The sequence below is a fragment of the Eufriesea mexicana genome, unplaced genomic scaffold (assembly GCF_001483705.2).
Source record: "Eufriesea mexicana isolate 0111107269 unplaced genomic scaffold, ASM148370v2 scaffold3780, whole genome shotgun sequence".
Classification (NCBI taxonomy): Eukaryota; Metazoa; Arthropoda; class Insecta; order Hymenoptera; family Apidae; genus Eufriesea; species Eufriesea mexicana.
This window is the reverse complement of record NW_016911795.1, coordinates 27560-53781: the sequence shown is the minus strand read 5'-3', so window position 1 is coordinate 53781 and position 26222 is coordinate 27560. Positions and strand designations below refer to the sequence as shown.

General features: G+C 45.1%; 1 protein-coding gene across 1 annotated transcript in view; it reads left to right on the top strand.

Moving 5' to 3' along the window:
- Positions 1-25126, top strand: part of LOC108551323 (hepatocyte nuclear factor 6) — a 109676-nt gene extending 84550 nt beyond the window's left edge. Inside the window, exons 5-7 of the mRNA XM_017905460.1 lie at positions 10575-10598; positions 11225-11340; positions 24807-25126. Coding sequence (XP_017760949.1) covers positions 10575-10598; positions 11225-11340; positions 24807-25016 — 350 coding nt within the window. The 3' untranslated portion in view covers positions 25017-25126. The remainder of the gene's footprint in view (positions 1-10574; positions 10599-11224; positions 11341-24806) is intronic.
- The last annotated feature ends 1096 nt before the right edge of the window (positions 25127-26222 follow it).

The window sequence follows — 26222 nt, the reverse complement described above, 5'->3', positions numbered from 1 at the left end:
GTTCGTTCGGAACGAAATTATTTTCGAATTCTCGCGAGTCACGTAGGGGTGGGAACGACGCCGGGGACACAGGAGTTTCTTTATACAAGGGATACTGTCCCTTTTGCAATCTCTCGCCACGGTTTCGGTAAATTTAAGCCGACGTATTGTGCGCCGTCCTCGCTGATGACACGAGCCACCCTCTCGACTGGCACTCCAGCGCACGAGCCACCCTTTTGGAAGCCACGTAGGCAAGGGGTTGGCTTTTTTTAACGCTGCTATCTTCCATTCTGCAACGAGGCCTAGAAGTCCGCGTCTTTCCTGGATTCTTCCTCTTTTCAACGCGATAAGAATCCTGGCTGAAATTTCAACCCCATCGCCCTTGTCGCCGTACATATCGCCTGAGTCACCCTCTGAATAAAATTCAGCTACAAAATTTAACTACGAAACACCTCGTTACGAACATCCTTGTCCCGAGGTCGTCGAATTTGTAATTTTATCGAAATCAATTCGACGGTCGATTTGATCGATATTTTTGGAAATGGGGGTGGAACGAAGAGGGGTGGCGGGAAGTAATGTCGTGGTGGCCCCAGTTACGGAGGAAGAATCGATTAACCATCGAGGTTACTTTTTCCCTCGATTGTTCCTTTCCTGCTGGTTTCCAGGCTAACGAAGGTCTCGAAGGCGATGGGGTTGTTTTCAAATTGGAGTGGAGATGCGAGCTCGTGTTCGTTGATTCGCGACGTCGTGAATCGTCCACGATTCTCTTTTTCCCCTTTTTCTCTCTCCGCGTTTACGCGCGGCACGCTCGTTTCGTCGCGAATTTCCGCGCGTCTTCGATGGTGGTGGTCTTTCGACGTTATCGAGGGGTTGAAATAATTGGGTGTTCCTGCTGGGAATAACGCGTGCGAGAGAATTATGATCGGGTTTGTTAGAGATTAGCAACGTTTGCAATGGCTCCTTTTGTTCCGAGAAAGATGGACAAAGTGTCTCTCGACAGTGTCTACCCTCTGCACCCTATTTTCAATTTTTCGTCAACGAGAGTAACCCTTTGAAAGTATTTCTAAGCGTGAGAACCACGGGGATGGTGAATAACACGTTTTAATGCTTGGTAATTAATATTAACTTAAATTAAAATAAAAGAGCACGAGGAAAATGAACTTCGTCGTTCCAAAATGTTTAAAAAAAAAATTGGTTAAAGTTGCAAAGTACTATTTTTTGAACTCGATGCTGTCAATCCCCAGTATCGTATTCGACGAAACAAAAACGAAGGTGTGGGAATTGTTTGCCGGGATATACGTGGCTGTAGATTTTTCTAACCACGCGTGTTTCATCATTCGTTGACGAAGGGTTGAACTTACATTTTCCATTAACGTCAAAAGTAAAATCAAATTCGTGAAAAGGGAATTAATTCCAGAAATTAGAAAGATCGCTATACACCAAAAATTTATGTTCGTCGGTGAACGAGGGAGGACGTCCATGCGCGCGCGAGTGCAGAGGGTAGGTCGTGGCGTAGATCGTGGATCGGAAAGAGGCGCCATAACTCTCAATTTCTTCGAATTCATCGTCGAGGGAACAAGGGGGAACGAGGAAGACATGGATAGTACCAGCGAGGAACACTCGATGGCTCCTCCGACTTCGATCACGAACGAAACAAGGGGCCAGTGGTGTGGGTACAGGCTGGGTTTGGGTATTTGCATAGAGGAAGAGAGGAAATTCGGAAGAATATCGAGAGGATCGAAACGTGAGAACGAAAAGACGAGCAAAGCAGAGAAGGCTGAGCGAGTGAGAAAGCATTTAGAGAACGAGAGATTAAAAAGCAAAAAGAGGGGGGACGATGACACGGTGTGCCGGCAGAACCGTCGAGGAATAGACAAAGATAGAGAGAAATTTCTCAATAAAACGCCACCGGGCTATCTCGAGTCTCTTATATATACATATATATATATGTACAGTAGCATTATTTGCATGGCCAACATATATATATTCTATATATTGTTATTACTCTTTAATTATATACTCGTCACCATTATCAGCAGCATCGTAACACGAGATACGAATTTCCCCCTCCGTTCTGCGTCTTCGAGTCTGTTCTCCGGCGCCATGGCTGCCTCGCTGCGCCCCAGAGCCATCTGGCGGGACGCTTCTCGGGCGCAGATGGCGCCACGCGCGGAGCGCAAAACTACGAGGAACAGGGTAGTCGGGAACGGGTGCGAGATTTGTCCGGGAACGGTGCTGGGTACACGGATGAGAAAAAGGGTATCCTCTTCGATCATGCCCGCCATCGGAAATTTTCCCTCGATCATGCACGATCGATTTCCAATTCGGCCCGAATTCCCAGCATCGTCGTTGCGAACGATGGAGAACGAAACAAGAGCAATCTCGCCACGCGGGTCATACATAGGGTGTCCCCGAATTCTCTCGTGCTTCTTACACCCTCGAAACGATTCGAAGAGAGCGACGGAGAAGAGAGAGAGAGAGTGAGAGCGGAATCGACGAGATCTCGAATAGACGATTCTCCGTGACACGAGAGGGAACGAGGGAAGTGGACGGAGCGAAAGAAAGGAAAGGACACCCTAGTAACACGGCGATCCTTTCGTACAAATTCGACGACGACAGACGAAAGTTTGCTTGCTTGCTTGCTTGCTGAATTCCCAGGCATGGAAACGGGGACGACGGTACACGCGTCCGCGTGTCTCTGTGTACACACCACGTACACAGGCGACGCGTTAACACGGCCCCGTTTCCGGTGCCCCTCTCTGTCTCTCGCGTCTTTGTCCTTAGAATACGACACCAAGACGTACACGGGGAAAGAAACGAGCGATGTGTTTAGACGATCTGTCGCTCCGGAGGCCGGCCAAATTCTCTTCCGTCTCGTCGATCGATTCGCCGAGAAATTCCAAATTTAATTGCCCCGGCAACTCCACCGGGGGCCATTTTCCCGTCGTTTGGCCTGGATTCCGCGACGGCCGGGAACCAGCGGGGAAAAAATGAAACGAAATGAACGAGGAGAAGAGAGAGAGAGAGAGAGAGGAGGAGCGATTGGTATAATAGATCCCTCGTTTAGGTTGCGAGGGGCGGATATCGATCGACGCCGCGGAAAGTTTTCGCCGGCTTCCGGCCACGAATGCTGTCTTACATTGAACGTGAGCATTTTGCTGCGAGCCGACCATCCCCCGCCAGATATATCCCAGTTTCTTAGAAATCCACCGTAAAACAGAGAGTGCCCTTTTGTCATTAGCTGTTAATTTTCAGGTCCTTTTGCGCAGGTAGTGTTTGCCCCCCTCGCCCTTACTCAACCAGATACCAAGTATTGTTAGTCGATACCCTGTAAGACAAAGCATGAATGTTCAAAGCCCGTTGGAACGAAAAAAAAAAAGAAAAAAAAAATGGAAGTCGCACATTTTACAGGCCGTCAGCCACACGTCGACGCTGACACTCGACGCGTTCGCCAACACCTGTCCTCGCGTTTCAACCTTGGACGATCATTCTGCTGCTCGATCGACGAGCTTAGAATGACTATGCTTCTTTTCCTCCTTGTTCTTTCGCTTTTGCAATCTTTTTTTCACCTTTTCTTCGTGCAGCGTACATTATCGATCAGACAGGAGGCGAATCGTGCGGTGCAAAGTGTCTGAAAGATCGCGAAAGTGGCGATTGTTTTGGTCAGAAACGCGTCGAGGGTTAGTGGAGCAGAAACATCAAGGGTACACGAAACAAGGATTCGAAACGATCGTCTCCCGGTTGGACCTTGGGTCGTCTTCGGGTCGCGGAACGCTCGGGTATTCTACGAATTGGTGACATGGGAAGGGTTGAAAACCGACCATGATTACGGAACCTTGCTTCACGTTTCGAGAATCCGCGTGTAACGTCGCCATGCTCCGGTTCCAGCGGCTTCTTGTTGAATTTTGGAAGGAGTCGCGAGGATATTCGCGGGAAAAAGTAGGCCAACTAGCGTATTCTCTGAAAATAGACACGTGACTCCGATATTTCGACAGTTTCCCGTCGGTCAGATCGATAACGAGCTTCACAGAGAGCCAGTCGGTTATGTCGCGTTTGGTTTCGCAATTAAATCCGTAACCGGAGGACCGCTAATTAGAAGCGGCCAAAGAACCCTCGGTGGTCAGGAGCGATTAGGGGAAAAAATAGTGATCGAACCGGCCATTCCATTGACGAGCTTCCTGTCGCTTTGCACTCCTTTCTCGGGGACCTGTGAACAATGATAAAGTAATAATCAGGAAAGATTCGGCGAGGTAGGATCTATTCGAAGGAGGATAGAGTCTCGAAGAGGTTCGATTTAGTAAGTGGAAGCAGCCAGGTGCTGTAGTATATCATAGACAGTTTTGGAACTTGTCACCGGTGACAGCTCTGTCAAGGAAGCTCGATGTGACGGGACTTAGTCGTCCAACTTTGAGCTATCCATCGCAGAGACACCTAGGCAAGGATGGGTGGCCACCGATATTTCTCTACTCTGGAAAATAATCGTGCCTGACTCTGACGATGCTCTCCTTGGCTACCAGCGATTGGACTTGCTTAAGCAAATAATTCTATTGGCAGAAATGAACTAGAAAGAGCACGGACTCTGATGATGGACTCTGGTGAAGTTTGGACTGGGTCCAATCTAGAGTGGACACTCGTGATCAAACGTTTGGATCCACGCAGGGTTCAGAGGATCAGTTGTCATTGGAAGGCGTCTATATCGGACTTGGATCGAGGCTGAACTCGAGGAATCCATGGAGATCGATTATTACTGGAGCTAAATTCTAGGTCATCGCTAATTCCAAATGGACATTGCTGGATACTGAAATTTCTGATCGTGAATAAAAGAGAGTCTCCCTGCTACGATGGATAACCAAAAATAGCATCTGGTCGTTAACAATTGAATTGCTGGAAAAAAATTCGGTGGATAGATTTAGACACGAGTGGTCTTTGACAGAATTGGTCCCGGATCGATAGACCTGAAGCGAAGGAAGCCATAGTGGTTATTAAACATCGCTGGGAGACGATTATTACACCCTGACAGACAACTGTGGACACACGGAATTCTCGATGAGAGACGGCAGGAAGTAAGAACGGAAAGTTTGGAAGAAACTGCAGGAGAAAGTCAGCGAATATCGGCGAGTTGGGCAATATAAGCGATAAAATCGAATTGCTGCCATAAATCTGGGCGCGAAGCGGGAAAATCCGAGGAAGAGAGCCTGGTGGGAATGCGACTCTATCTAAACGCGAGCCTATCAGGCGAAAAAACGGGGGTGGCCTGTCTATAGGTCGGGGTTTCCTCGTACCAAAAGCAAGTCGTCGTTCTTCCGGGTTGCATACGAAACTCGGGCACGTGAAAAACGGCGGAACAATGGCGAAAAGTGTGGAAAAACTGAGGAAGAAAGTGGAAAATTTCCGCACTGTCGAGTGAAAAGGCAGCGAAGCTCGAAAAGACGAACTAAAAGGATTAAAAAAATGGATTACAAGGTTAACCCTGAAAAAGAGGGAAAAAGATAAACAGCTACATGGAACGCGAAGCAAAAGCAGCTTTGTAAAAGGGTGGAAAAAGTATTCGAAGCAAAACGAAGCGGAAGAGCAAGAGAAGAACGGGAGAAGCAAAAAGTGGATAAAATTGTAAACAGGAAAGAGCCGCTAAAAAGCCACGGAATAAAGAAAATGGATAAAGGAAATGAAGAGGGGCGACGCGGGGAGGGGGCCAATGAGAAAAATCCATAGGAAAAGCAATACGATTAACCGGCTTTGTAACGAACGTGAATTCGCCGATTCTTCCTGGAGAAGACCGCCCCCTCCGCTCGGCTCTTCAAGTTTTCATGCAACCCTCCTAGCTGTTAGCGCTCGTTCGAGCGGCAACTGCATTAAAAATAGAGGGGACGAAGCGTCCGGCGTTCAATCGCGTTAGACAAACTTCAAAATCAAGATAATACGTGCAATTGCGGCGGATGGATTAACGGAAATGAAGCGGAATTCAATTTCCGGCCAGCTTGGAAATTTCTCTAAAAACGACGAGATCGAGTCCACGGTATCGGCGGCGTTGATAAAATATAAAACGTTACATGGAAACGAGCTCGAAACCGACGTCCAGCAATAATCTGACCCCGTATCTACCTGGTCTGCAACGTCGAGCGGCCGCCATCTTGGTCCTCGAGCAACTCTTCGCCTAACTCTTGGGTGATCTTCGAATCGGAGCGATGGGACGCGAGGATGGCCAAGAACGTGTTAGAGAGGCTGGAACAGGTGGACGAATCGCAATCGTGGACACAGCCGGTGTGTCTGCAAGGCTGAGGGTGGCTGAGGGTGGCTGCTGGCGAAGTCGGGGACCAGAGACAGAGAGTATCGGGATCACGTGGCCCATGTAAATGCGCGGCCGCCTTCTCTGCGTGTATTATTTTATTATATGGCAGAAGCTATTCGAGCCACGTGACGCCGACGGGATCCTCGCTCGAAACGCAATCATTCTTGAGTTATTCGGATAGGAGGTGGCGGCTGCGATGGAACACGGCAGGCCCGTCGCCGCCTATATGAGCAAGACGTCTACGTGCCCTGCTCGCGTCCCTGACAAACTTCCTTTTGATTGGGCCTGGCCATCGGTTACGAGCAGGTCGTACGTGAATCCGATTCCGAGTCGCGGTCGCTTTAATGGAGACTCGTGCTTTATGATCTTCCAGCCCCACTCATCCTTCCCTTATTCGTCATTGGGTCCGTGTTTCTACAACAGGGGATTCTGCTCGAGGGTGTAGAAACCGTGTCCTTCGAGTTCAGGGTCTGTGTGACTATCGAGGACCTAGGTCGAAGATCTAGGTATTCGCTCACTAGGTTTCGGACGTCGCTTTTGGTCTTTCGAGTCTTCCTCTCTTTTTTCCAAGTTTATTTCTGTCAGCGTGATCCATCGCCCCTTTAGGATCCACGACACCCTGGCTAAATGTCCCATTATCCGGTTGTTTTATGGCGCGAGCACAGAGCGGCACGGGGTCGGGCCTGGCATCTCGATAGGCTGTAGTCCGGCCAGGCGAGCCGATGAAATTTTTCCGCGCGACCTGATCCTCTTCGGGACGCTCGTCAAAGTGGCTGGCCGGCTTTTCACACGGCGCGCACAAAGTGTCAGCCGTGGATTATTTTCCGAAAAGTTCGCGGTACCCGACCACGTCAGAGATTTTCTCTGCACTTTGGAGGAGAGTTGGACAGAGAAAGAGTGGAACGACAGAGGGAACGGCGGTGAGAGGGACGAAGGGAAGAAGAGAGGGTGGGAGAGGGAGAGCGAGAGAGAGAGAGAGAGAGAGCTCGTTAATGCTTTATCGCGCCGTGCGCCCGACTGGATTTGGCCCACTTAGCCGTTTCTGGAATCCTTCGATCGATCCGCTCGTGACATCCGGTTCTTGCTTGCATCCATTTCGAGTTCTGCTCTCGCAACGATGGATACAAGCCTGACAACGCGACCGTTCTTCCGCTTGACAATTTTAACGTACCACCCCTCTGTCCCGGCTCAACCCCTCGTCGAGACTGTCATCGGTCTGTCCTTCCTATTTGATATTACCCACTCGCGGTAAGAATAGATTTTTAGAGCTGCGAGATGACAGTTTATACCGATGTAAATCGCATCCTCCATTTTCCTCGGTATTAAATACTCGTCGAGAAGTTTACGCGGCTAGTGTCAGTCTCGGGGCTTAGAGAATTCTAATCTGATACTCCCTGTGAAGAATTTCAATCGTCAACCGAGTCTTTTGCTCCAAGTCTATCGTTGTAAATTAGTTTGTCCATTGTCGTTGAGATTGTCTACCTGTTTAACGTCTACCCGTTTCGTCTTGCCGAGACAATAGCCTGACACTCCCTCTACACCTGGTCTGTCCTTGCGAAGAATTTCAATTGCCAATCGAGTCTCTTCCGAGGAAATAGCAACTCGTCTATCCAGGTCCAAAGGAGCGACAGAGGAGAGATGACAGTTGCTGTCATTCCAAGTCGCCCGTGTTCAGAGGACTACCCCTGTTTAGCACCAGAGTCTGGAAAATTAGCTCGACGTGGTCGTTGGAAGGTTCGCCTGATACTGGCTCTAAACTGCAGCTATCCTCGCGGAGAATTCCAATTACCAACGGAATCTATTGCCGAAAAACGAGAAGCACGTGCTGGTCCGCGGCAGAGGCAGAAGAGCAAAGGAAAGAGGGGTGACAGGGTGAAAAATCAAACGGGGCCGGCAGGTAACCATGTCCGCGAGTCGATTGTCTCCCGAGCTTGCCAGGCCCACCGTGGTAATAACGATCGCGTCAATTTTTCGTCTCTGTCCAGCTGTCCACCCCCTCGAGGCGACTCTCGTCCACCCCTAACCGTGTGTCCCATTCTTTTTCCCGCGGGCCTGCTTTCACTCGTTATCGGCCGGTTGCTAATGGCACGCGATTGCCTTCCCGCCACCCTCCCCGCCACGGTGTCTTCGTCCCTTCTCCGCCCCCCCTGGCTGCCACTTCATTTTCGGTGGATCGACCGCGAACGAACGGAAGTCTCTTCGACGGCAAAATTTCAATCGAGGAAACCGCGCTCGACCGCGATCTTTCGATTCGAGGGGTGAGGCTGGATTTTAAGATAGCTCCTACCCCGATGGCAGATTAATCGAGAACCGAGACCGTGGCTCCCTAGATCGATGCAGTTAGTTAGGGGTTTTTTCCCAGCGAGCAGACTGGACGGGACGTTTTAAATGTTTTTCGGCCGAGTGTTTGGCATTGGCAGGTACGACGATCGAGGAATCCGCGCGATCCACGAACTCCTCTTCTCCCGTTCCGCCTCTTCTCTCCGGTCACTTTAGGATCGGCCAGGTTTTCGGCAGCTGACACGAGCCCCCCACGTCGGAGGATCGTATTTTCCTTCCTGTCGTTCGGCAATTACGCAAGAGACAGCGGTGGTGGTAATTGCACGCGCGATGATGGCGCGATGATGGCGCGACCGGCCGCCATTTTGCTCGCGGACCGTTTCAAGGCGCTAATTCGCGCTGGCTGTGGCGCCTCGCGTTCCATTTCCTTCGAAACGGACGAGATTTTTTTCGTTCCGACGCACCGATTCCATTTCGATGGCCGAAAGGGTGGCCTATTATCGGGAAATTTCAACGATTTCCAAGTTTCCAGGGACCGGTCGAGCCCGGACAAAGAGAAAATTGACGAGTTATTTAATCTAATATCGGCTGCTCGATCGGAATTCGTACGGTACGCGTGTAAACGTTATTTTTCCCCATTCTCGTTCCTTCCATCTTCGCTCTCCTTTCCCTCTCTCGCTTCTCTCTTTTTTCCTCTCTTTTTTTCACTCTCTTTCCTGTCTTCTATCCCAGTTCGCAATTATGCGCCATAACGTAGCGAGCGTCACAAAGAGCAGGCAGCGATTACGTGGCAATTTCGCTAGCTAATATCGCGATCGTTATTATTTCAAAGGACCCCTGTCGATCGAGGGCTAGCGCTGACAATCCCGCGCAACCCGCTCGTTCGCTGGCCGAATTTAGATTCTCCGCAGGATTCTCGAAACGTGAAGATGCCCCGTGTCCTACCTACGGTGGAGACCGGACGAGGGAACTGTATCCGCTGACAAGTCCGGAAATCGGATGCTTCCGAATTAATAAGTCTCTCTGGAACCGTCTGTGTGAAGCCTTTTATTAATCATCGAGACCCCGGCTGATCGAGAATTTACCGAACTCGTCCATTTCCCGACGGTTAAATAGAGAACGCGTGGTCCTCCGAGTTGCGAGGAGTCGATGGAAAATTTTCCCCGGGACCAAATCGGCTCTTTCTCCCGTTGGTTGGACGTCGGCCAACGGCGAGAGCGAGCGGGCGAGGAGAGAAGAAAAGAAGGAAAAGGGTTGGGAAAAAACGTGCGCCCGACGAGACATAATACCACTCAGATTCGAAACAAGGCACACATATCACTCACTCGAGAACACGAAACGAACCCACACGGACACTGAAAAACTCGCTTCTCCAAGGAATATGCATCTCTCTTGACACTCTTGCATCGTCTCACACGTATACATCCCCAACCCCGCCACCCTTTATTTCTCTCTCCACTGACTTGTTGTACGTGTTTTTACTTCTAATGCCCGTGACAAATATTTTTTCAATGTTCATGTAATCTGTATATTTTTCCGTAATGTATTATATATCTATGTATACGATATGACAAGTCGACAATTACTGTTTTTGTCCATGTGCTATGCAAAAAGAGTAATTTCGCTCGTGAACGACAAGCTAGCGATTCCACATTCGTGTAGATTTCCAAAAACAAAAAAAAAGAAAAAACAAAAAAAAGAAAAAATTCGAGTAATTGAACGATTGCCAATGATACGGAGTAAAGAACAAGCGTAGAGTACAATGAGATATGTGTATGTAAGAAACACGCATAACAGTGAAAAAAAAAAAAAAAAAAAAAAAAAAAAAAAAAAAGAAAATACATAATACAGGAATGAAACATTATACACACTCGAGAACAACAGTAAAATAACAGACGACCCGGTAGCTAAAATGAGACGCTTGAAAAAAAAAAAAGAAAAAAATTTTTTTTTTTTTTGAAAAACGGGTCGTCCAACCGAACGACTGCACCGTTCATTCACATTCGTCTTTTTTTTCTGCTTTCAGCTGCACAGATTCCACAACGCGCAAGTAAGTACGATCAAATTACGTTGGAAACCATTTCCCTTTCGTTTCATCCGCCATCTTAATTGGGCCGATCCTCGAACCGAGCGCTACTGTGTGTAAGGGGTGGGACGCGCGAACCGCGTTTAATACGAAAGAAAAATCTTCTTACCCTTGTTCGTCCTCTTTCTTTCGCCACTTCTCCGCCCCCTTTTTTCTCCTCTTTTTAACGCTAGTTCGCTTTAAAAGGGAAAATCTTGGGGCGTTTCATAATGGCTACTTATGGAAGAGGGGTGGCTCGAACTAGGAACACCATCGATTCGCGTCCTTCTTCGTCTCTTTCGCGCGCGCCACCCTTTTCATCCGCTAATTACCAATTAGTTCGCGTACTTTCGCGATGGTGAAACAGTCTTCTGGGGCACGTTCTTCGCGGCAAGTTTCTCTGCTCGTCCGCGACTCATTAAACGCGTGATTTTCCCTTTATCGATCTCGGATTTTCGACAGACTCGAATTCCTTTTCACTCGTCTGGTTTTATTTCATTCTCGATCGTCTATTGTCTCGCGAGCCTTCGGGATAGAGTCGTTTGGTGGCCGGTTTTTTCCGTAAAGATCCTACGAGGGATAGATCGACTAAAGGACCGTCTGAATTTTAGCATGCAAGAGGAAAGACGAGATGGCGAACCAGGCAGAACACCAACAGCCCGCCCCCAAGAAACCGCGCCTGGTTTTCACAGACCTTCAGCGCCGTACTCTACAGGCTATTTTTAAAGTAAGTCTTGTATAACTTAACTTGCGTTTTGATCGATACCGCCCCGTTCTACGTGTCTCGATTGTCCCGGCCGAAAGGGATGCTCAAAGGCGGCGCATTCAGTCCTCCGAGCATCCTTTTCGTTCGTTATTTAATCCTTTTCTTATTCAATCTTGCACCCTGTGTTTAACCACGCTGCGTGAATTTTCAATTGCACCCGCAGTTTGTTGCAGAATATTTATTCACCCTCTCGGCAGTGAATCTTGACCTAACCTTAATTTCAAATTTAATTACCGAAAAGTTACCAGTTGGTGATAATTGGTAACTGGTCACTGCAAAATTGCCGTCGCGGTTTGTTATATTTATTGACGCTGCGTGTATCTTGACCTAACCTTAATTTAAAATTAAATTACTGAAAAGTTACTAGTCGGTGATAGTTGGTAACCGGTCACTATTGAATCGCCTCTGCGTGTGTGGTAACCTAACCTTAATTTAAAACTAAATTACTGAAAAGTTACTATTTGGTGTTAATTGGTAACTAGTCGTTATTGAATTGTCTTCACAGTTTACTATATTTATTGACCCCATAATTCTAAATTTGACCTTAATTTTAAACCAGATTATTGAATTAAATTTAACGTTTAATATTGTCCACTGTCTCCGAATTTTAATCCAACCGATGAGTAACTAATCATCGTAATGTTGAAGCTAGTTTTATTCGTAGTGACGTAAAAATTAATTTTATTGGACGAAATAATCGTTTGAAGAAGCGACGGAGAAAGTTGCGTGAAACTTGATTTGAATTTCGCGCGCAAGTTATATCGCGATCGGCGGCAAAGTCGAAAGCCGCAAAGGGTTGAACGAAGTACAGGTTTCCAGCGTGTTTTCCCCATGTGGGAAACCTACTTCCATAGGGTGGAAAAACTGATAAACCGAGTTTCCCCTCGCGCGATCGCGCACGGCCGGTCGAGTTTTGCACGCTTTAATGGAAACGCTCTCAACAAATTCTCACTTAACGAAATTACTACGTCGCCGGTAAATTACCTCGATAGACACCACGTGTAACCCGCATTCCATCGATGTGCCATAATAACGGTGCAGAGTCACGTCGAGTGCCTCCGTTCCGCGCGCACCAAAATGGCACCTACGTGTAATAATTCACTATTGATCAGATATATTGACACACTCCTGCGACTCGTAATTTCATTCTTTCAATTTTCTCACTGTGATGCCAATTTTAAAAGTAGTACTCGACTGCCTTTTTCGGTATCAACCCTTCCACGGGTCCACTTAACTCACTAGCGCCACCACGACTCGTATCTCCATTAAATAAACATATATCATTGAATTATTTTCCGATTTTAATCTGCTTTGGCAAATTTTTAATATCAATTTCCAATATTATCTTTATAATATTGTCATGATTTCTACTTAAATGGAACCTGACTAACCCTTCTGTTTCTTATATTCACGTTTTTGACATCGTTATGCTTCCTTTATAATTTTCTCTGAACTCTTGTCAGACCTAACCCCTGCGGAATCTAATTTTTATTCTATCTCTCGTATTTCCTGAGCGTGATATTACTCTCGCTGGCATCGAATAGTCCACTCGCTTGTAAAAATGATTCTTCAGATACTCGATTAGGGTAAGAGACAAAGAAAATTTCCACCTTTCTCCCTTATTTTCCGCATCCGCGCGAGTCTTCTTCGAACACCACTCGGATTCCTCGTAATAAATCTTTCCGAGCTTCCTCGTTCGAAGATTCGCAATTAAATCGCTGCGTGTACCTGTCGTTATTTTAATTGATTTAACCGAGGCAGCGTCAACGTTACGGGATGAAGTGAATGAGACCGTGACGCGAGCGCGAGTATTTTAGTTACGATTAACCCTTTGCAGACGATGAACCCATATATGCGTTCAGTGTAAGTTATCCGCATAGCCGATGAACTCACATATGCGTTAGGCGAAAACAATCGACGCAGGTATATACGCGCGTTCGCGAGCCTTCAGCTCGTGCTCCCGATACGGGGAAAAATGATAAATGCTCGCAATGGATACACGCGTGTCTCTACGCGAGTCGAGCATCACTCGTGACGAACTTTATTTCATTCGATTCCATAAATGTGCCTTCGCTCCTATAGAACGCCACTCGGTATAGTGAAAAGTTTCAATTTCGAAATGTATTTACCAAGGGATAATTGAAATTTTTATTAGAAAAATTCCGCCCGATCATTATATTTCGTTTTATTCGTTCGTTCGTACGTATTACCGTATCATATTCGGGTTTGAAAACGTCGGAATAGTGGTAAAGGTGTAGTCGATACATGTATCGACTATAGTCGTCATCTAAATTAAGTCCTTACCACTATCGCTGCTTCGTCGACCTGCATTGCATTTATTCGTCCAGTTCTCAGTATACTAATGAGAAAGGTTTGCTGAAAGGATTAGTCATGTATGTCGCCTATAGTCCTCGGTTAAATTGAGTCGTTAGTGTTATTACTTCATCAGCATGCATTTTCCTCGTAAATTTAAATATATCGGAAGATTCATTATATTTCAGTTAGGCTAATCGAGAGACAAATTAAATCGTTGTTTCTTGAAAAATTTTTTCACAATGTGGTCGTGGAAACAAAAATGGTGAAACCGGAGAATACTTATTAAAAGAGTAAACAACAAAAATGGCGAATGAGACGAAAGAAATATATAACGACACAACGCAGAGACTATCAGAAATTTGGAATTACTATTATCAAAAAATTCCTCAATCATAACTACACCGCACTGACAAAATAAAAAAGAAAAATGACTATTAATACCTGGGTCACGAGTTCCAAATTAAAAAGAAAATTTATCCTAAAAATAATGAAACCATTCGAAACTTCTGCCCACCAATGTACATATATTACAAATACCCCCTACCCCCCCAAAAGAAAAAAAAATTACACCAAAGAGAATAAGAGGGTGTTGGAAACTTACGAAAACACTTAAATACTCCACAAAAATTGCACAGGGAGAAGAAAAGAGGGTTGAAACCTCACAGAAACACAAAATACTCAAAGAAATTGCATAGGGAGAAGAAATTGGTATTAAAAATCTAGGAAGACACTTAAATACTGCAAAAATAAAGAGAAAAAGGATTACATAGAGAAAAGAAAAGGGTGTTTAAGGAGGTTACTAGAAACGATGGTTGCGCGCGTTTCCGGCGCGCGAGGCGCCATCTATGCTGGTCGCAGAGCGTGTGGCCGCGATCGCAGCGACGATCGAAGCGCGCGGCCAAGGAATCGGCCGCGAAATTATTCAACGCGGATCGATAGAAGCGGGTTTACGCGCGACGGGGCTGAAACCCACCCTCTCGCTCGCCCGCTTCGTCGCGTTGTCCCCGCGTTTTTCTCCGCGTGCACGCGAGAAATCAGCCTCCCTTTATTAATGCACGCGCCCTGAGAACGCCCCGATGGGGAGAAAAGGGCACCGAGTGATCCCGAATGGAGGATACCGCTCGTGGTAAAGGGGAATATATCGGAGAATATCGCGATAACGGGTAACGCGGCTGCTAACGAAGTGCTGGAATTTTGATATCGAATTTGTTTTAACATTTCACCCGACTCTCCTCTGTGCTCGAGATCGTTTAATTTTTCGACCAATCGAATTCTGCGCTTCGCTCGCGCCATGGCAAATGCACGTGATCATAATTGAGGATGCTCCGTTGCAGTTTATAAATTCCCTTATCGTTCTGCGAGGGCTGAATATGCTTCTAGGTTGGAGATGGAGATGGTAAATTATGAGATTCGAGTGGAAATTTTTTCGGATATTTTTATAATAAATTTTTGTTTTATCGAGAAATTTTTGGAATATAACAGGTTTTATTTTTGATATAGAATACTTTGTGCCAATTCTAATACGATTGGAAGGATCAATCGTGCAATTAATAGTAGATGGAGTTATTTTCCTTCAATTTAAAAAGGAGAAAAAAATATTCTGTGTACTATTAATATCCTCAGCAGGACAATTAAAAAATTTTCCCATTCACTCTATATGAAAAAGAATTTACACCCTCCATAGATTCCAATATAATAGAGAATATTTTTCTGCCCTCGATTTTTCAAAAAGCATTCTATATATCACCAATTCCCTCAGAAAGACAATTTTTAAATCTTCTTCCCGATAAATTCCAAAAGAACAAAAAAGTCAATCCTACATTTAAAAAGTAATTTCTTCCTCTCCAATTTCCCACAATTGCTAATCTCCTGAGCACTTTCGTAAAGAAAAGTTTCACACACCCGACAAATTCCAACACAACGAAGAAGTCAATCCTACATTTAAACACAAATATTTTCTTCCTCAATTTCCCAAGCACCTTTTCTTGCTTGCAATCCAAGATATCCAAATTCGCTCAAAAACTAAACATACTGTAGGATTTCTTGGTAAATGAACCCTATGCAGGCAGAGATCTGTGCGTCCAATAAACAACAACTCCTTTTTAATAACAAAACAGGTTTATTTAATTAAAATACGACACTAAAATTCTCTCAATTCTAACTCTCAGACACACGATCCTCTATTCACTACCGTCTCGACTACACGGAATCTGCCTTGCCTACGCCCTTGCACCCTTAGATCAGAAGAGCGTGCCCATAGCGAATTTCTCTTGTTTCATAGCCGTCATCTATTTATAAGCTTATTTTATTTTATAACCTGCAGTGGCAAGAAATTCATAGACGCGTGTGCCAGAACGGTCCAGTATTTCTGTAACAATTGCCTAACGACGTGTATACCACGTCGTTGGCGATTCTGGGACAAAAGCATTACGACGTGCGTGACACGTCTTTCCAGCGCAAGCGATTAGGAAGCCAATAATACTATCTTAACCCCTTGGCTACTGTGGGCGCATATAAGCGCTCAACGCAGTTTGCTTTTGTGACACGAAGGGCGCATCTCTACTCAAAATTTTGCCATTCTCGGTGGACATTGTAAATGAATTCCTACCCGTGTGATACGACCGGTGCGTTTCAAAGTCTGCCGTAGTCAAAGGGTTAAGTCAATCCACCCAAAACCTGGTCCTACATATATATATAACTTCCCAACCTTCCAATAATATCTCAGTCCAAGTCAAAACTCTCCCTTTTCATACACAGGCTTTCTTTCTCGATCACTCGACCCAGTCGTAAATATCTCATCCATTGTCACGCATTCCAACCAACATCCTAAACGCCTAAGTCGAAGCCGATGTTTATTATTCCCTTGCTAGAGTCCTACGCTGCTCGCAACACCCACAATACTAGGAAAAAGAAAACCTAATCGATCAACCTAGTCTATCAGACCCAGGTTTGGATACACGTACGCCATGGATGCAAAATTCGTGTCAAGCGCGAAGTCCCATAAACGACGTCGTTAACAACGGAAGACACGTAAAGAAAATGACGACGCGGAATTCGCGAATGCTCACTCGATACCCAGCTCGTCGAACCGTCGATATCGCGGCCATTTGACTCCCGCAGTGTACATTCTGCGATCTAGCGGGGGCACGCCTGGTAACAGGTCCGCTATTGCGTTACTCCCGAACGTAGACCGTAAGATAGACTCGATTGCCGAGCTAAGAAATTCACGGAGACCCGAGCTTGTTCCCGAATTAAGCCAATCTCGACTCTAAGTAAGATACGAGCTGCGGGTTCGTTGTGATCCCGAACCGCGAGCTGGGGGCTGCATAGATGGCGCCACGTTCGCTTCGATCTCGCGGTCGAGCGATCTTAAGCTGGGTTTTAATCGAACGAGGACCGCGTTACAGTTCGATTAGGGCTTGATCAAGGTTTGTTCGGCTTCCACATTAACCTAACGCTGATCTACGTTTTATTCGATCATGCTAGATCTCTGTTTCACGCTAAATTTGATCCAGCTGTCTGTACTAAATTTTATTCACCGTGGTGTCGTGTTTGATTTACTTCATTTATTTATCTTTTACTATAATTAAAAGAGGGTTCTAGAGGAACTTTTAGAGACCCAAGTTTCATCAGAATCTCTACTATATTTCATCAATTATGATCGAAATTAGATTCATGGTTCTCTATTTTATTCAAAAAATTCTTTTTCCAGTTAGAGGTTAGGATTTACCGTTGGACCATCAGGTTCACATCAGAATTTTTTTCTAATCTCCGAATTCGAACCTTTGAGGATCACACACACTCGCATAGCTTCCTCGAACCCTATTAATTATGGCAAAAATTAAATCAGATAGAACTTCGACTTATGGGCTTTTATTTTAATTAAAAAATTCTTTTTCCGATTAAAAGTTGGAGTTTACTATCGAATAATGAAATTTAATTCAGAATTTCGTTCTATCCCTCGAATTCGAGTCCTTGTGGAACCCATACATATCCATAGATTGCTTCACTGATCCCTCGCTATAAAATTACCCATTAATCGCGATAAAAATTAGATCAATTGAATTTTGACTCGTGTTCTCCCATTTTCTTCAAAAAATTCCTTTCTGTACCTCGAATTCGAGTATTAAGTTTCGCTAAGGGGTGGAAGTTGGGCTAATTTCGAGGGCAGTTAGGACGCGGCGGCTGTTGGAGATACGATCGCCGGACAACTATGAAAATAAATGTGAACGTTCCGGCGGAAAAGGGAAAAGCGGCGGTTCGGCCAAGCTCTTTGGAAGTATGCCAAATAGTTGGCGGATTGACCTTAGCCCAGTTAACGCTTCTGCTCGATCTTTCTCGCATTCCGCTTCTATTTTCCGCTCGATTATACGACTTTTAAACTTACCCCAGACCATCCGACGGCCATCAGGCACGCGTGTTCGATCCGCCATTGATAGAATCCTTCCTACCAACGCGATCAACCCCTTCAACTCGAGAATTTCTTCCATTTCCCCCATTCCTTTCCTATTACCCACACTGACCTTCCATCCGGTCTTGGGATTAAATTTGTAACGAGATTTCTGGCCAGTGTGCGACCATTTTGTCCATTATTTACACCCTTGGTTTCCATACAGGCATTCATAAATTTATCTCACCTATTTTTCTTGCTACGAATAATGTATTTACGTTAACTCTAATTTTGCATCGATTCTAATGTTGAGAAATTATTATGCGATGATTGAAAGGAAAGGAGATAATGAAAATATAAAAATTCTATTCTGGGACCATTTTAGGTGTCACCTTTCTGTACAAAGATTTATAGATCCATCGGATATTTCCATTTTAATTAACAGTGAATTTGGATAAAATATAAGACATTGGTAAAAATTTTATTGTGGTACCATTTTAGGTATCATTTATCTTTCTGGTTTTTATACAAGGATTTATAAATCAATCTGATACTAACTGTTGATTTGAATGACACAAATTTCCTTTTTTAAACGAAAAGAAGAGGTTTTACGAAGAAAAGTATATAATCTTGACTTATACGTGTCAGGAATACTGTTTCTACTGTAGAAGAAGAGCACCAACTATGAAACTGCAACACCACTTATTAATCCATTTGCATCTTGGCTCTACGCACAGTTTTCCAAGTTCCTGATTGAAATTAACCACAACGAACAAACTCTTATTTACATTTAATCCAAAAATGATGCATACTTTAAAACAAATCATTTTATACCATGTTATAACACAAATATTTATTTTTTCACGTAGCTATAGGTTAAATAAACGTAAAACGGATGAGCAACAGCTATTATCTTCGGATTATTCCGCTGCATGATGCAAATGGGTTAATCTACCTAATATAATATTGCAATTGAGCAGAATTGCAGAGTTTAAAACAATCCAGCAACAAAACCAACCCCTTTCTCAACGAATTAAAAATCTAATCGATTTTAGATCAAGGAAACTTATGAACCCTATCGCAAGCATCGACCCCTTGCACTGTAACTACGAGTCGAACTCGTCTGAGGCATCCAAAATAATTAATTCCTTGCAAATATACTTCCAAATGCACCAATATCCTGTAAACCGAATTTGCGAACTTGGAAAAAGGATCAGTTTCGAGCTAGATTTCTTCACTGGATTGGTCAATTCCTCTCATTATTTCTATATATCTATTATCTATTATCTAAATATGTCTAATTTCTATTTTCACTTCTTCACTCGTATTTGATATGCAATGTCCTCCATGTAGATCTTGTTAAATCTGCAAATGTAGACTAATGGGCTACCCGTTAACCCCTTGACATACAGATAAAACAGAATTCGAAGCATACGAAAAATACTACTTAATGCTTTGACTGCCACACCGAAATCACGTGTTTCACGAGTATTTTTACTATTAGAAGCATATAAAGATCCAGGCATCAATGACCACCATGGCGTCACAGGAGAAACCGTGGTCAATCATATATGACCAACGTGGTAGTCAAAGTGTTAATAATATACTGATATACTGTCCGCCAGAGATAGTTTTCGACGTCTCGGAGACGTTAAAGTCTACAATGGCACGTGAAATGAATGACGTCTCTCAGACGTCACTGTATGTCAAGGGGTTAATTTTATATTGCGGGTCCTACCCCACCGTAGTTAACTTTAATTAACTTTAAACTTTATCATCTAGAAATTATCTTTATCGTATTGTTAAAATTACTATTATCTATACTCGCTGTGTTTAGGCTCTCATTAGAGATCGGTAGTTTTATTGCTAATAAATGTAATTTCTCGACGATAAAGCTTGACGTTAACTACGGTGAGGTAGGATCCACAATATAAAATTAACGGGTAGTCTCATTCGTCTACATTTGTAGATTTAACAGGTATATATGCATATGTAGGACCGGATTTTGGGTGGATTGACATAAGATAGTATTGTCGGCTTCTTAATAGAATAAAATAAGCTTATAAATAGATGAGGGCTATGAAACAAGAGAGATTAGCTATGGGCACGCTCTTCTGATTTTTCTTAACCTTTCTTAAGATTTACGGAACCCGTCAATTTGCCGGAAGGGTTGCTCCAATCATACGATGGTAACAGATATAGTTAACTTATATTAATACTGTTAATATAATATATAATTGTTTTTAAATTAAACTAATCGTTAAAAAAAAGGCACGTGGATTCCTTTACCTGTCAAAATGACAGGTATATACAGATAATGTCCGTAAACCTAGTGTTAAACTGACTTGGACTTGTTACATACTCTCTGACTGACACACTGACACACTCTTCAAGACTGCAAAAAGACTGGCTTGAAAATCTCTTGAAAGACTGACCCACCTATGTCCTTGCACTCTTATTTAACTCTAGAACTACCGATCTTTAATGGGTACCTACCTATAACGTGCACAGATTATAGTAATTTCAGCGATACGATGTATATGAGCGAATATATTGATTACAGTTCTTCCTTAATACGAGTTGATACCAATTTTATTTTTGAAGCAGGTGTATATGTTCGGTGCTTGCAAAAAGGAAAACTCTGGGACCAGTCATTTTGACTGGGTTGATAGTTCTAGTGTTAAATCATTCGTTCTGTCCTCTTTCATACCCAGGCTTTCCTACCCAATCATGCCCCTTTCTCACGCAACCTCGGTGGGCCAGGTACTTCAACTACTCTGTACGCATCCCTAAACTTTCACTCGACTGTACCATAAATATTCTTTGCAATTAATCCTCTTACACGTGGTCACTTTCGTTCTAAGCCCAAACACTCTTGACATTGTTTCAGGACCGTACCCATTCCAATCCTACGTATAGCAATTGAAGGTTTTCCGAGGACTCGTGAGAAAGTCCTCGAAGTCGGAATCCATCTAGTGGCGAAGAGAATGAACGATGGTCGCTAAGATATAAATAAATAAATAAATTAATAATAATCTTATCCTATATCGCGACTGGCCTCTGCAAAGTACGATTTCCTGTCACGAAACCGCGTTGCTAAGGGGTCGATAAGATCAGAATTCGTTGCAATTCTAACACACGGTGTTTGCTCTTGCGAGCAGGGAATTAACGTTGCAGGGAATGGTAATTGACGGTGGCTGGTCGAAACGCGGACATCGAAGAGTCGCAGTCGCGGTTTTTCCCCGTTCTCGAGATCCTCTGTGCACCCTTCACCCCATGACACGTATGCAACCCCCGTCCCGCGTCCCTGTTCCAGCCAGGTTTCTCAGGCCAGCGCACAGTGGCTGTCAAGGAATAATCACGATCCTCGCGCCGATAGTGTCCCGTATTTCCAACAATTGATACGCCTCTCTCTATACCGAACTGCTATCCCGTAGACAGAGGCGGCAGACCTTCGTTTCGTTGCGTTACACGAGCTGAATTACAGCCAGACAGGATATCAATACAGTTCCTTAAACGTCTGTTCGCTGAGCCAATGCAAGTCATTTCTTGCTGGATCTTTATGTTATCAAATCCTGCTTTATTTTATCGTCCCCCCCCCAGTCCTTCGTTCAACCCTTACGCCGCGACAACCACCAGTCCACCCTTTGAGTTTTTCGTGCTAAATCTCGCAAAGACGAATTGCAATTACGCGAGATTGAAATTGCACTTGACGCGTGTTTGTCCAATTTCTCCGAATTTTTATAATTCTGTAGCGGGTAAAATAGGTGTGCGATGGATAATTGAAATTCGGTAATTTTACAACGCGCGGTTTCTCGTCATTGAATCATGGCGCAAGGGATGAATAATCAAAGGGGTTTCGAGTTTCGAGAAATTCGAACTTTCCACCTTTGCCGGGAGAGAAATTATCGAAATATGATAGAGAAGAAGCATGGAACGAGTGAATATTTTATTGCACTATTATCGACGACATTGTCGGTAGCAGAGGGAGATCTCTGAGTCTAGGGTATATCCGAGACTATAGTTGATGGAGGAGGGAAAGGGGTGGGTTAGGTTAGGTAATTTGTTTGAACGTGGTGAGGAAATATTTTCGAGATTTTGATGCGGAAAAGGAGATTGGTATTTTGGGCTTCGAAGATTCTTCCATCTTTTGGGTTTAAGTCTCGTTAATTTGGAAATTAGGCTTCGTTTAGCTACCATTAATTATCCGCTTCAACTCTAACGCCTAATTAATGGGTCATCAGAATCTCCTCCCGTTCTGAAATATATCAATATAATATCGAATGCTAAATAATATTTTGCAGTGACATCCAGGTGCACTATTTTACTTGAACGAAAAGACACTGAGTAATAGACCACGGTGTTACTAAAATATAGTTTACTTAAAATAAATCTTCGCTCCTTCGTAATGAAAAATATTAAATAATGTACCGCATTGTTGACGAAATCTATTTCCTTTAAAACAAAATTCACCCCCTATATAATAGACCTTGGTGGCACCGACAACCTACTTCATTTAAACTAAAATTCCACCCCTTACGAATGAAGAATATTAAATTATATACTATATATAGTGTCGATAAAGTCTATTTCTCTTGAAGCAAAATTGATCTCCTAAATAAATAAATCAGTGTGACCAAAATCTACTTCGTTTAGACTAAAATTCCACCCTTGACTAATAAAGGAATGCTAAATAATAGACCAGAGTGTCGTCCAATAAATCCAGTTGCCTTAAAACAAAATTCCATCCCCTGGAAACAGAGCGCACAGACTAATAGCCCAAAGAAAAATTGTTCCCATCGAAAGGTAGGAATACCGAACAACACGTTACATTGTCTTGGAAATGAATCGAAATTCTACCCCTTGGAAACGAAGGCCACTCAACACCGTACAATTAAACCCATTTAATTCCCGATAAAACATCCCTCACCGGGGAGGAAAGCAGCAACGCAGTGACTCGTGTACGAAGACATTAAGACGGCCCCCGATTAACCCCTTTTCAATCGCAGCGCGGGTCGCGCTGTCCCCAAAATCCTGGCACGCGAGGCTCCATCAAACGACATCAACCATGCTCATTAAATTATCGTCCCCACGCGTCGCTTCCTCTCCACGAAGAAAGGCCAGCCGGGGGCGGTAGGGTTGAGGCCGTGCCGAGGGCGCACGGGGGGTGCAACTCGCGTCGGTTGGAGCATCCTAATTTGATCGGTTAGACCTCTAAACGATCGCGTATATCCCGCGTAACGCTTTAATTATCGCGTTCAGCTGCACGCGCATCGGGCCATCGGTTTGTAATAATTGTTCCTTCCTAGCAATCGATACCCTCCCTCTCTCCTTCTTTCTCCCCGTCTCTCTCTTTCTCTTTCTCTTTCTCTCTCTAGCTGCTCCGTCCGTGTTATTGATCGACCTACGTCGAGTAAGAAACGTCGCGTGGGAAGAAAGCGTGCCAGCCCGTTCGCCACATGTACAGAAATGTTTACCATTCCGCGATCGGGCCGCGGTGCCCCTGTTGGGACCTTCCGGTTCCGTAGCCGGATCAAAACACCTACACCGGCCTCGGCCGACCGATATTCCAGGGGAATTGTAGGTTGAGATGGTAGAGGGGATGAATATTAATTTAGGACCAAGTCAAAGAAACAAAGGAAGCAGTGCTACCGAGAGCCCGGCACAAAGGGTCCCGTTGGATGCGTCCATCGGGGATACAGTCGAGGACCTCGAGATCTTCATATTTATTTATAGCATCTGGTCTTCCAAGTTCGAATTTTTCGCTGGAGACGTCCACCGTCACGTTCGCCTATCGAATAGCCATGGCTTTTCCTCTTATTCCTTCTTATTCCAGCACCAAGCAGATGTTATTATACATAGGTGGACAGAGGCGAGCGAAGTCTATCAGGGACCCGTTGGGGATGTAGGGGATAGGGTGGATTTAAAGGCAGATCTCAAAGGCTGCCGTGAATATTCATCGATCTAGCTACCCTTCGACAAATAAAGTCCTTTAAATTGTAATTCGCTAATGAGATACTCGCAATTCTTACACCCCTTTGAGCCCGCGATTTGGCAGGGTCCATCGAAGCACTCGTCTTTTGACCCGGATTTCGGGGTTGCAATTGAAATTGATATTTACGCTTAGCGGTACTCGCAATTGCGATCCTTATATTACAGACGTTCCGAGTTCCGAGAAAACAATTACTTATTCGAGAAACCGCGCAATGAACTGCACTGAGAACCTTTCCGAGGAAAGAGCCATAAGCCAAAATGGCGTCCGAGATTAACAAGTTTAAATTTCAGAAGAATACCTGTAAACACCTAGCAATTCGTTGAAAGGAGCTCACAAACCCATTGAGACTGTTTTCCAGAAACGTTCTCTGATCATAATTGCTACCTCGGTATGAATTTTCCCTCCGTGACTAAGGAAGCGAACTATATATATTAGCAGAAGGTATTATCGACTGTCGGCCATCTTGGCTGACTTCTTCCGAGCTCTTCGCAATATAACAAGAAGCTCGGAAGATGTCAGAGAGATGTGACTAATAGCGAGTTGGCTCAATCGCAAACACAACTTGCTATCGCTAATTTTGATCAGATCTGATACCGATTCCCTTTCTATCGACACCCATCATTCACCCAGTACACCCTGATCCAAACGCAAAAGTAAAGACAAACTCGATCCAATCGATCGACGAGCGAAAAATCAGAATGTCTGACAAGGAATGGTACTTTTCAGGAGACCAAGAGGCCGTCGAAAGAGATGCAGGTGACAATCGCTAGGCAGCTGGGCCTGGAGCCGACGACGGTCGGCAACTTCTTCATGAACGCTCGACGCCGCTCCATGGACAAGTGGAAGGACGAGGACCCGAAGACCGTCGCGGTCGAAGAGGGACAGCTATCGCCCACGATAGGTATCGGGCAACGGCAACCAAGCGACGTTTTGTGACACACGTCCGACCACGAGGAGTACCACGACGAGTCGCCCGAGGAAGACCTGCCCTTCTCGTAAGGGCGGCGATTTCGCACGCGGCGCGACGCTCGCGATACCACTCGAGACACTCGACTGACCTGGAACGTCAGTTTTCCGCCGTTCACCGAATCGTTGGGTCCCGTTTCGACGACGTAGCGGGGACGGTTGGCCCGATTCGCAGAAAGTGGTGGGGGAAGGCCGCTGGGCCGTGCCGAGCGGCGCCACAGTCGCGTTCGTTCGGGCTGTATTTACATCGTTCGAGGGATTTCGTTGAAAGGACTACTGCGAGATGCCTGGAAGAAGTCAGTTGGCTGGGATCGCGATTTTCTCGATTGGCCAAGCGCGTGACAAAGAAGAACAAGCACGCACCGTCCCGACTGACTTCTTCCGGGGCCCTGTACAGTAGGCTATAGAGATTTCTAAGAACGTTTTCGTGGAATTGCTCGATTCGAGATAGACGATCACGTCCGACGTGTTGGAGTTAGAATCCAGCGAGTCGGGAGGAGGATTTTCAAGCGTTTCTCAAGGGGCGGAAGGGAGCGGAGTGGAGAAGTGCACGAGGAATCGTGCACGCTGGGCGCCATTATCTTATAGCCAGGCTCCGGGAAGCACGGTCACTGTGATAATTTTTTAACGGCAGAAACGGGTGGCAGCCTTGTTCGTGAATATTGCAGTAGTAACCTCGCTACGTCCCGCGAAACAACGCGGTCGTTTTCGCCTCGGCCAGCGGAACGCCCTTCCAACTCGATTAATTTTGCAAAATTCGAACGTTGATTCGCGATTCTCCGATTAGTAAACTCATGGGAAAATGAGAGGGGGAGACGAGAACGACAAAGAACGAAAGAGAGAGAGAGAGAGAGAGAGAGAGAGAGAGAGAGAGAGAGAAAGAGAGAAAGGAAGAGGAAGAATGGAGGTATTCCCAAGAAACGAAAACCACGTTCCAGGGGGAGTGAAATCGGGCATCGTGGAGTCGCGTCGAAGGAAATCGTATGGATCATCGATCTGCCGCAGTGAAAGCATCCTCGCCTCCATAGTTGACCTCGAAGAAACCGTTTCTTCGAGGCTGTAGTGCCGTTCTCCGTGAACTTGGTGCCATAAATTGCCATATTAGAGTAAGATACCTCGATCCAGAGCGTTTTCTAGTCCACGCGTGTCGGAGTGGCCCTCGAAGGGTCGACCAAT